General features: G+C 39.1%; 1 protein-coding gene across 2 annotated transcripts in view; it reads left to right on the forward strand.

Moving 5' to 3' along the window:
- LOC108350924 (uncharacterized) overlaps positions 1 to 12,016 on the forward strand; it is a 35,274-nt gene that overhangs the window by 18,081 nt on the left and 5,177 nt on the right. The window contains exons 2-3 of one of the 2 annotated variants that reach the window (XM_087551475.1): positions 1,363 to 1,587; positions 10,916 to 11,026. In XM_087551475.1, coding sequence (XP_087407601.1) covers positions 1,363 to 1,587; positions 10,916 to 11,026 — 336 coding nt within the window. The remainder of the gene's footprint in view (positions 1 to 1,362; positions 1,588 to 10,915; positions 11,027 to 12,016) is intronic. The other variant, XR_015620119.1, reaches the window with a different exon arrangement.

Raw genomic sequence — 12,016 nt, forward strand, 5'->3', positions numbered from 1 at the left:
GTGTTAGTAGGGGTAAGATTTCAGGTTCAAAACCCCATGCCAAGCCCAGTGTCTCTATTTGCCTTTTTCTCCTTACTATTGCTGGAAAATTCATTCTATCACTGGCATTCAGGCCTACTTCCTTTGGACTCCAATATATATTGAAGATCAGATAAGACATCTAGCTTTATAGATTGAAGAAATTACCCTGTTCTTGGACTTTCCTTGACAGATGGCCATTGTTGGACTAGCTGGCCCATAGCCTCAAAGTCACTCTTAATAAATCTGGGAGACAGATACATCGATATAGATAGATATTTCTTCTATTACTCTGTTCCTATAAAGAACCATAATTAAAACAGAATTGGTCTCCCAAATTATGTACAAGTACACAAAACATTACCTTGAATTCCACAGTGTGAATGGAAACTATAGCTGTGAGCTTGTTGGTTTGAATGAGAATAGGACCTATAAACCCATTTTTATTTTTGAATACATGGTCTTCAGTTGGTGGCATTGTTTTAGAAAGGATTAGGAAGTGTAACCTTGTTGGGGATTCTGTGTCACTGGCAGGGGGCTTTGATGTTTTAAAAGCACACACTAGTGCCTCCCCCCCCCCACATCTGTCTGTCCCTGTCCCTTCATTTTGTCTGGCTCTGGTTCTGTCCCCACCCTTCCCTTCCTCCATCTTTGTGGATTAGATGTAAGCTCTCAGTTTAAATGCCATGCTACTTGACATAACAATTTTATGGATTAACACTCTGTAACTCTAAATAAGCTCCATTAAAATTAAATTCTTTTTTCTTGCAATCATAATGTTCCCTAGTCTTGGTGTCTGTTCACAGCAATATAGCAAGAACCAAAACACGGAGTGCTAGATTAAGAGCTTCAATTCCGGGACTAAGGTGAGGGCACAGTGGGTAAAGAGATTGCCATGCAAAGACAAGGACTTGAGTTCAATTCCCACAGCCCATATTTTAAAATGAATATGATAGTATGTATTTATAATCCTACTAGTGGGGAAAAATGAAATAGAAAGATCCCTGAGGCTCTCTGGCCAGCCAGCTGAGCCTTCTTAGTAAATCCTAATTCAGAGAGATCGTGTCTCAAACTATAAGATAGGTAACAGTTCTGAGGAATACCACCTGAGGCTGTCTAATTCCTTCCATTCGTATGAGAGCTGACACACACACACACACACACACACACACACACCCACACACACACACACACACACACACACGCACGTACACACATGAACACATGTGCTCAAAAGCACATCCAACATGAAGAATTTTAGTTCTAAAACATATATCTTAAAAGTAACAAGCAAAATGTTAGTCACAAATATAATTAAGATTATAATTTTTATTATACTTTCAGTAAGAAAGAAGGTTTGTAAAAAAACAAAATCTAGAAGCCTGGGAAACCAGAAGAGACTGCTCCCTGCACACACATTTCGGACGCCAGAGGAAAAAGCCAAAGACCATCTGGAACCCTGGTGCACTGAAGCTCCCAGAAGGGGCGGCACAGGTCTTCCTGGTTGCTGCCGCTGCAGAGAGCCCCTGGGCAGCACCCCGCGAGCGAACTTGAGCCTCAGGACCACAGGTAAGACCAAATTTTCTGCTGCAAGAAAGCTGCCTGGTGAACTCAAGACACAGGCCCACAGGAACAGCTGAAGACCTGTAGAGAGGAAAAACTACACGCCCGAAAGCAGAACACTCTGTCCCCATAACTGACTGAAAGAGAGGAAAACAGGTCTACAGCACTCCTGACACACAGGCTTATAGGACAGTCTAGCCACTGTCAGAAATAGCAGAACAAAGTAACACTAGAGATAATCTGATGGCGAGAGGCAAGCGCAGGACCCAAGCAACAGAAACCAAGACTAAATGGCAACATCGGAGCCCAATTCTCCAATCAAAACAAACATGGAATATCCAAACACAGCAGAAAAGCAAGATCTAGTTCCAAAATCATTTTTGATCATGATTCAAGGACTTCAAGAAAGACATGAAGAATTCCCTTAGAGAACAAGTAGAAGCCTACAGAGAGGAATCTCAAAAATGCCTGAAAGAATCGCAAAAATCCCTGAAAGAATTCCAGGAAAACATAAATAAACAAGTAGAAGCCCATAGAGAGGAGACACAAAAATCCCTGAAAGAATTCCAGGAAAACACAATCAAACAGTTGAAGGAATAAAAATAGAAATAGAAACAATCAAGAAAGAACACATGGAAACAACCCTGGATATAGAAAACCAAAAGAAAAGACAAGGAACTGTAGATACAAGCTTCACCAACAGAATACAAGAGATGGAAGAGAGAATCTCAGGAGCAGAAGATTCCATAGAAATCATTGACTCAACTGTCAAAGATAATGTAAAGCGGAAAAAGCTACTGGTCCAAAACATACAGGAAATCCAGGACTCAATGAGATGATCAAACCTAAGGATAATAGGCATAGAAGAGAGTGAAGACTCCCAGCTCAAAGGACCAGTAAATATCTTCAACAAAATCATAGAAGAAAACTTCCCTAACCTAAAAAAAGAGATACCCATAGACATACAAGAAGCCTACAGAACTCCAAATAGATTGGACCAGAAAAGAAACACCTCCCGTCACATAATTGTCAAAACACCAAACGCACAAAATAAAGAAAGAATATTAAAAGCAGTAAGGGAAAAAGGTCAAGTAACATATAAAGGCAGACCTATCAGAATCACACCAGACTTCTCGCCAGAAACTATGAAGGCCAGAAGATCCTGGACTGATGTCATACAGACCCTAAGAGAACACAAATGCCAGCCCAGGTTACTGTATCCAGCAAAACTCTCAATTAACATTGATGGAGAAACCAAGATATTCCATGACAAAACCAAATTTACACAATATGTTTCTACAAATCCAGCACTACAAAGGATAATAAATGGTAAAGCCCAACATAAGGAGGCAAGCTATACCCTAGAAGAAGCAAGAAACTAATCGTCTTGGCAACAAAACAAAGAGAATGAAAGCACACAAACATAACCTCACATCCAAATATGAATATAAAGGGAAACAATCACTATTCCTTAATATCTCTCAATATCAATGGCCTCAACTCCCCAATAAAAAGACATAGATTAACAAACTAGATACGCAACGAGGACCCTGCATTCTGCTGCCTACAGGAAACACACCTCAGAGACAAAGACAGACACTACCTCAGAGTGAAAGGCTGGAAAACAATTTTCCAAGCAAATGGTCAGAAGAAGCAAGCTGGAGTAGCCATACTAATATCAAATAAAATCAATTTCCAACTAAAAGTCATCAAAAAAGATAAGGAAGGACACTTCATATTCATCAAAGGAAAAATCCACCAAGATGAACTCTCAATCCTAAATATCTATGCCCCAAATACAAGGGCACCTACATACATAAAAGAAACCTTACTAAAGCTCAAAACACACATTGCACCTCACACAATAATAGTGGGAGATTTCAACACCCCACTCTCATCAATGGACAGATCATGGAAACAGAAATTAAACAGTGATGTCGACAGACTAAGAAAAGTCATGAGCCAAATGGACTTAACGGATATTTATAGAACACTCTATCCTAAAGCAAAAGGATATACCTTCTTCTCAGCTCCTCATGGTACTTTCTCCAAAATTGACCATATAATTGGTCAAAAAACGGGCCTCAACAGGTACAGAAAGATAGAAATAATCCCATGCATGCTATCGGACCACCACGGCCTAAAACTGGTCTTCAATAACAGTAAGGGAAGAATGCCCACATATACGTGGAAATTGAACAATGCTCTACTCAATGATAACCTGGTCAAGGAAGAAATAAAGAAAGAAATTAAAAACTTTTTAGAATTTAATGAAAATGAAGATACAACATACCCAAACTTATGGGACACAATGAAAGCTGTGCTAAGAGGAAAACTCATAGCGCTGAGTGCCTGCAGAAAGAAACAGGAAAGAGCATATGTCAGCAGCTTGACAGCACACCTAAAAGCTCTAGAACAAAAAGAAGCAAATACACCCAGGAGGAGTAGAAGGCAGGAAATAATCAAACTCAGAGCTGAAATCAACCAAGTAGAAACACCAAGGACCATAGAAAGAATCAACAGAACCAAAAGTTGGTTCTTTGAGAAAATCAACAAGATAGATAAACCCTTAGCCAGACTAACGAGAGGACACAGAGAGTGCGTCCAAATTAACAAAATCAGAAATGAAAAGGGAGACATAACTACAGATTCAGAGGAAATTTAAAAAATCATCAGATCTTACTATAAAAACCTATATTCAACAAAATTTGAAAATCTTCAGGAAATGGACAATTTCCTAGAAAGATACCAGGTATTGAAGTTAAATCAGGAACAGATAAACCAGTTAAACAACCCCATAACTCTTAAGGAAATAGAAGCAGTCATTAAAGGTCTCCCAACCAAAAAGAGCCCAGGTCCAGAAGGGTTTAGTGCAGAATTCTATCAAACCTTCATAGAAGACCTCATACCAATATTATCCAAACTATTCCACAAAATTGAAACAGATGGAGCCCTAACGAATTCCTTCTACGAAGCCACAATTACTCTTATACCTAAACCACACAAAGACACAACAAAGAAAGAGAACTTCAGACCAATTTCCCTTATGAATATCGACGCAAAAATACTCACTAAAATTCTGGCAAACCGAATTCAAGAGCACATCAAAACAATCATCCACCATGATCAAGAAGGCTTCATCTCAGGCATGCAGGGATGGTTTAATATATGGAAAACCATCAACGTGATCCATTATATAAACATACTGAAAGAACAGAACCACATGATCATTTCATTAGATGCTGAGAAAGCATTTGACAAAATTCAACACCCCTTCATGATAAAAGTCCTGGAAAGAATAGGAATTCAAGGCCCATACCTAAACATATTAAAAGCCATATACAGCAAACCAGTTGCTAACATTAAACTAAATGGAGAGAAACTTGAAGCAATCCCACTAAAATCAGGGACTAGACAAGGCTGCCCACTCTCTCCCTACTTATTCAATATAGTTCTTGAAGTTCTAGCCAGAGCAATCAGACAACAAAAGGAGATCAAGGGGATACAGATCGGAAAAGAAGAGGTCAAAATATCACTATTTGCAGATGACATGTTAGTATATTTAAGTGATCCCAAAAGTTCCACCAGAGAACTACTAAAGCTGATAAACAACTTCAGCAAAGTGGCTGGGTATAAAATTAACTCAAATAAATCAGTTGCCTTCCTCTATACAAAAGAGAAACAAGCCGAGAAAGAAATTAGGGAAACGACACCCTTCATAATAGACCCAAATAATATAAAGTACCTCGGTGTGACTTTAAGCAAGCAAGTAAAAGATCTGTACAATAAGAACTTCAAGACACTGAGGAAAGAAATTGAAGAAGACCTCAGAAGATGGAAAGATCTCCCATGCTCATGGATTGGCAGGATTAATATGGTAAAAATGGCCATTTTACCAAAAGCAATCTACAGATTCAATGCAATCCCCATCAAAATACCAATCCAATTCTTCAAAGAGTTAGACAGAACAATTTGCAAATTCATCTGGAATAACAAAAAACCCAGGATAGCTAAAGCTATCCTCAACAATAAAAGGACTTCAGGGGGAATCACTATCCCTGAACTCAAGCAGTATTACAGAGCAATAGTGATAAAAACTGCATGGTATTGGTACAGAGACAGACAGATAGACCAATGGAATAGAATTGAAGACCCAGAAATGAACCCACACACCTATGGTCACTTGATTTTTGACAAAGGAGCCAAAACCATCCAATGGAAAAAAGATAGCATTTTCAGCAAATGTTGCTGGTTCAACTGGAGGGCAACATGTAGAAGAATGCAGATCGATCCATGCTTATCACCCTGTACAAAGCTTAAGTCCAAGTGGATCAAGGACCTCCACATCAAACCAGACACACTCAAACTAATAGAAGAAAAACTAGGGAAGCATCTGGAACACATAGGCACTGGAAAAAATTTCCTGAACAAAACACCAATGGCTTATGCTCTAAGATCAAGAATCGACAAATGGGATCTCATAAAACTGCAAAGCTTCTGTAAGGCAAAGGACACGGTGGTTCGGACAAAACGGCAACCAACAGATTGGGAAAAGATCTTTACCAATCCTACAACAGATAGAGGTCTTATATCCAAAATATACAAAGAACTCAAGAAGTTAGACCGCAGGGAAACAAATAACCCTATTAAAAAATGGGGTTCAGAGCTAAACAAAGAATTCACAGCTGAGGAATGCCGAATGGCTGAGAAATACCTAAAGAAATGTTCAACATCTTTAGTCATAAGGGAAATGCAAATCAAAACAACCCTGAGATTTGACCTCACACCAGTGAGAATGGCTAAGATCAAAAACTCAGGTGACAGTAGATGCTGGCGAGGATGTGGAGAAAGAGGAACACTCCTCCATTGGTAGTGGGATTGCAGACTGGTAAAACCATTCTGGAAATCAGTCTGGAGGTTCCTCAGAAAATTGGACATTGAACTGCCTGAGGATCCAGCTATACCTCTCTTGGGCATATACCCAAAAGATGCCTCAACATATAAAAGAGACACGTGCTCCACTATGTTCATCGCAGCCTTATTTATAATAGCCAGAAGCTGGAAAGAACCCAGATGCCCTTCAACAGAGGAATGGATACAGAAAATGTGGTACATCTACACAATGGAATATTACTCAGCTATCAAAAACAACGAGTTTATGAAATTCGTAGGCAAATGGTTGGAACTGGAAAATATCATCCTGAGTGAGCTAACCCAATCACAGAAAGACATACATGGTATGCACTCATTGATAAGTGGCTATTAGCCCAAATGCTTGAATTACCCTAGATCCCTAGAACAAACGAAACTCAAGACGGATGATCAAAATGTGAATGCTTCACTCCTTCTTTAAATGAGGAAAAAGAATACCCTTGGCAGGGAAGGGAGAGGCAAAGATTAAAACAGAGACTGAAGGAACACCCATTCAGAGCCTGCCCCACATGTGGCCCATACATATACAGCCACCCAATTAGACAAGATGGATGAAGCAAAGAAGTGCAGACCGACAGGAGCCGGATGTAGATCGCTCCTGAGAGACACAGCCAGAATACAGCAAATACAGAGGCGAATGCCAGCAGCAAACCACTGAACTGAGAATAGGACCCCCGTGAAGGAATCAGAGAAAGGACTGGAAGAGCTTGAAGGGGCTCGAGACCCCCTATGAACAACAATGCCAAGCAACCAGAGCTTCCAGGGACTAAGCCACTACCCAAAGACTATACATGGACTGACCCTGGACTCTGACCCCATAGGTAGCAATGAATATCCTAGTAAGAGCACCAGTGGAAGGGGAAGCCCTGGGTCCTGCTAAGACTGAACCCCCAGTGAACTAGTCTATGGGGGGAGGGCGGCAATGGGGGGAGGGTTGGGAGGGGAACACCCATAAGAAGGGGAGGGGGGAGGGTGATGTTTGCCCGGAAACCGGGAAAGGGAATAACATTCGAAATGTATATAAGAAATACTCAAGTTAATAAAAAAAAAAATCTAATTTTAAAACTGACCAGCTCATAGGAATTCATTGAGGGAATGTATTACAGTTTCATTGTTGTAAAGAGACATCTGACCAATGCAACTCTTATAAATGAAAACATGTAATTGGGGCTGGCTTACAGATTCAGAGGTTCAGTTCTTTATCGTTATGGCAGGAAGCATGGCGTCATCCAGGCAGGCATGGTGCTGGAGGAGTTGAGAGTACTACCTTTTGTTCCATAGGCAGCTTGGAGAAGACTGGCTTCCAGGTAGCTAGGACAAGGGTCTTAAAGTCCATGCCCACAGTGACACACTTCTTCTAACAAGGCCACATGTACTCTTACAAGGCCACACCTACTCCAACAAAGACATACCTCCTAATAGTGCCACTCCCTGGGCCGAGTATATTCAAACCATTACATGGCATAAAAGCTATTTTAAAATTAAATGGAGGCTGTTATGGAGAACATAAAGTATGTACTTTTAACTGGAGGAAATGTTTGCAAGAAACACTCAAACAAACAGGAATATAACAACATCAAGTCTGCACATACCTGGAGATGAAGAATATGGCAATGCTGCCAATCATATTCATGAGATAGTTTCCAGAAAGAATGTCACATGACAAAATATCACTTGCACACCGAGGCTGACCAGGGCACGGATTAAGGGTATTGGCTCTCAACGATAATCCTGGATGGAATCCTGAACCTGTTTTGCTCACCTTTAAAAAAAATAAAACGGAATATGAATTGTCTAAACAGTAATGACCTCGTCTGATAATGTGATTATGTGAGAAAACTATTTTTTAAAGAACTCATTTTTTTGCACAAAACTTAAATTTGCAACTGTATAAGGGAAAAGGCAAGAAAAACATGGTAAATACTATCACCTCAAGAATTTGAATGAAGTACATTTGCTTTTTCTTTTTTTAGCCCCTCAACTGCCCTTTAATGCTGACACTATTTCAAGAAAAGAATGGGTTTTGTTTTTCGGTTTTGGTTTTGGTTTTGGTTTTTTTTTTTTAGTGTGTGCTTCAGAGTGTGAGTACAGACGTTTATGTCACAGTTATGCCACTATTAAGCCATATGGCCAGAGACAAATGATATTGGAATGACCCTTGCTTCTTTTTTTTTTTTCAGTTGAAACTAGAGATTAGAAGCTTCAGAGATGGTTCAGTGGTTAAAGGCACTTGTTGCTCTTTCAGAGGACCTGGGTTTGGCTCTTAGCACCCACATGGCTGATTACAACTATAGGCTTACATTTTTTAAAACCTACTTTAATACATGTGCATAAATGCTTTAACCTCCCTTCTAGCCCACCATCAACCAGAGCTAGTGAAAAGGAATGGTTAATTGAGCAAAGGAGGATGTAGATCTGTAGTTGTGGAGGTAAATCCAATCTGCAGTGTCAGGATATCAGCAGCTCAGGTCACATGAATCAACATCAGTGAGCACAGTCCACTGAAAAACACAAATCAACAATGATAGTTTGACCCAAAAGAAACCTTGAGTCTCTGCCAATTGGTCAAAGTATGTGGAAGCAGCAAGCCACGCGAACATAACCAGAAGTTCTTTGCTGCATTTCTCTATGAAGTCATGACAAATGATGATCAGCAGAGTGGCAAGGACTGTCTGTTGGGTTTATTTATATCCCTTTCAAACACCATTATTCTTTCAACCATATATCTATTCTCAGAAAACCATCCTTCCACATGTCTGCTTCAGCACAAATATGTTCTCATAAAACAGTTTCTAGAAAAACATAACGTGACACAACTTAGCCTCTGAAAATTTCCACTTCATACACTCATCCCTAATTCCAGTTCCAGAGAATCCATTGTCCTTTCTGAACTCCTTGGACACCAGGCACCCAATTGGTGCACATATATAAATGGAGAAACACATAAATTAATATAATCTTTAAAATGTTGTTAATGAAATAAATAAACCTCAATAACAGCATTAGCTCAAGTTATGGTTAGTAAATGAACCCGACCTATATTTACCCTTAAAACGTCTCTAAGTCTGACGGAGATGCCTCTGTGCATGTAGAAAAACTCCATGTTTATGCCACCCACACAGCACTAGACCCCTGCTCAGGAATCATGAAGTATGTTTTGTTTTAAGCATGCCCCTGCCTTTGAAAAGACCAGGAGTTCAGAGCCTATGGATGGGTTTTCTTACATACCCTTGAGACAGATGATTTGTGGGTGAATCTCACATCTAGCCTTAATACCTTTGGCTTCAGAAGCTCACATTACTTGTTGCTTCTCCAGGCAAAATTTTCCAAGTAAAGGGAGGCCAGTGTGCAGACATTCCTCAAGAGAGAGTCTTGAGAACAAGTTTTTAAAAGCTAAGTTCGCAGCCAAAATATGAAGAATGGCTCACTCCATACCTCCCTCCTCCCTCCCTTTTCTTCAACCTTTCCCCCATATGAGCTACTTTTGTTCCTCAAATAGTTTGAGTTCTACTTTTATGTGATTACACATACACACACACACACACATACACACACACACACACACACATATATATATATATATATATATATATCTTTCAGCAGTCATACAAAAATTGAAGAACAAAATATAGGTGAAATCATATGATATATGTGTTCTAAGACTAGAATAATTATCTTCAATTATATGCATTTTTCTGCAAGTGAGATAACTTCATTCTTCCTTATGGCTGTAAAAAAATCTCATTGCATATACACACTTTTCTTATCCATTCTCCTATTGCAGACATCTAGTTTGTTCCTATAACTTGCTGTTATGCTAAAAAAACAGAAAAATGTGAAAGTATTTCTATGATAAATTGCCTTGGAGTCCTTTGAATAAATATTCAAGAGTGGTATGGTTAGGTCAGAGGGTAGTTTTTGAGGAATGTCCATATGGATTTCCATAATGTCTAGACTAATCCACAATCCCAGGAGTGGATGGGGTTTCCCTTTGCCCACGTCCTTAGTGGCATTTTTATTTGTTTTCCTTACCATTTATTTTAGAGTGTGTGTGAGGAGGGAAGAGGCAATATACACATATGTATTTGTACAGGTGCTGTGTAAAAGGTAGCAGTTTTATACTATATAAATGTGTATGTAAGCTATAATGTAAGAAATTTTCAAAACTGTACTGCTTGTATATAAACATTTTAGTAAAAATGCTGTAGAGTTTTAGTTAAATCAGTGAAATTGATGTATGCATATGAATATGTAGATATGTGCAAAAGTAGGCTTGTTGATTTTGAATGACATACTTTTGAATCACTTTTCAGGAAATTTTGTTCTATTGCTGTACTTAGTCCTTCCTTCTTCTTTCCTTTCCTTTTAAAATCATCACTTTGAACATTGGTTATGAACCAAGTTCTGGTAGGAAGGTTGAGGATACAAAATAAAAACCTTATGATGAAAAATCTTATGAAGCCTTCTCGAACTCATACCAGGAAGCTTGAAACAGATATGGAGAGCTATCAAGGTAAGTCTTTTGGATAAAGTATTCATGGTGTATGTGGTAGATTTTTATTAAAAACAAATTCAAGTCATACAATAGGACTTTGTTTCTGGCCAGTCCTTTGTCAGTATATCTGAGCAACAAGATTGTCATAATTGTCATCATCATCATCGCTGCTGTTGTTGAGCCCATGTCTTATTATGTAGCCTTGGCTGGCCTGAGGCTCACTACATAGTCAAGACTGACCTCAACTCATAGTGATCTCTGCCTTTGGGGTGCTGGAATTAAATGAATGACCTGCAAGATTGCCCTGCAAGGTTGCTCACTTTAGTAAAGTCTCATATTCTAAAATAGTTTACTAGTTATAGATGGGAACGGAAAAACACTCCTCTGAATTTCAAATGCCATCTCATGAAACACTAAAATTGCATGAGAACTCCATAAAAGTATGATGAAAGAAAGAATAATTGTGAAAGAAATATTTTTCTAGTGGTTATATCAGATCTTGCAGCAGTATCTGGAGGCCTAGTATATAAAAAATGAGGTAGACTAAGACCAACCAGATGGCTCTGTAGATAAAGGGTGCTAGCTACCAATCCTGACAACTTGAGTTCCATCCCTGGAACTCAATGGTGGCAAAACAACTCTCTCAGGTTATTCTATGACTTACACATATCCACTAGAGCATGCACATGACCCCTTACCCCACCCCATATACATGACATAACTATGTGCAAAATTTCCAAATGTCATAGAATAGCTTTAAAAAAATGGTGCTATGAAAACTGGACATCTATATGTGCAAGAATAAAACCCAAAACCTATCTCTCATCTGTACAAAATCAGCTTCAAGATGATGGATCAAATACCTTAATGTAAGATCTGCAACTTTGGAACTTTTACAAGGAAAATACTTTAAGATCAAGGCATAGGAAAGGTCTTGCCAACTAAAACTGGAGGCTCACAAGTAATGGAAACAAATGACAATTGGGCACCCTATAAAATTAACTGGCT

The sequence above is a fragment of the Rattus norvegicus genome, chromosome 5 (genome assembly GCF_021556685.1).
Source record: "Rattus norvegicus strain SHRSP/BbbUtx chromosome 5, alternate assembly SHRSP_T2T, whole genome shotgun sequence".
Lineage (NCBI taxonomy): Eukaryota > Metazoa > Chordata > Mammalia > Rodentia > Muridae > Rattus > Rattus norvegicus.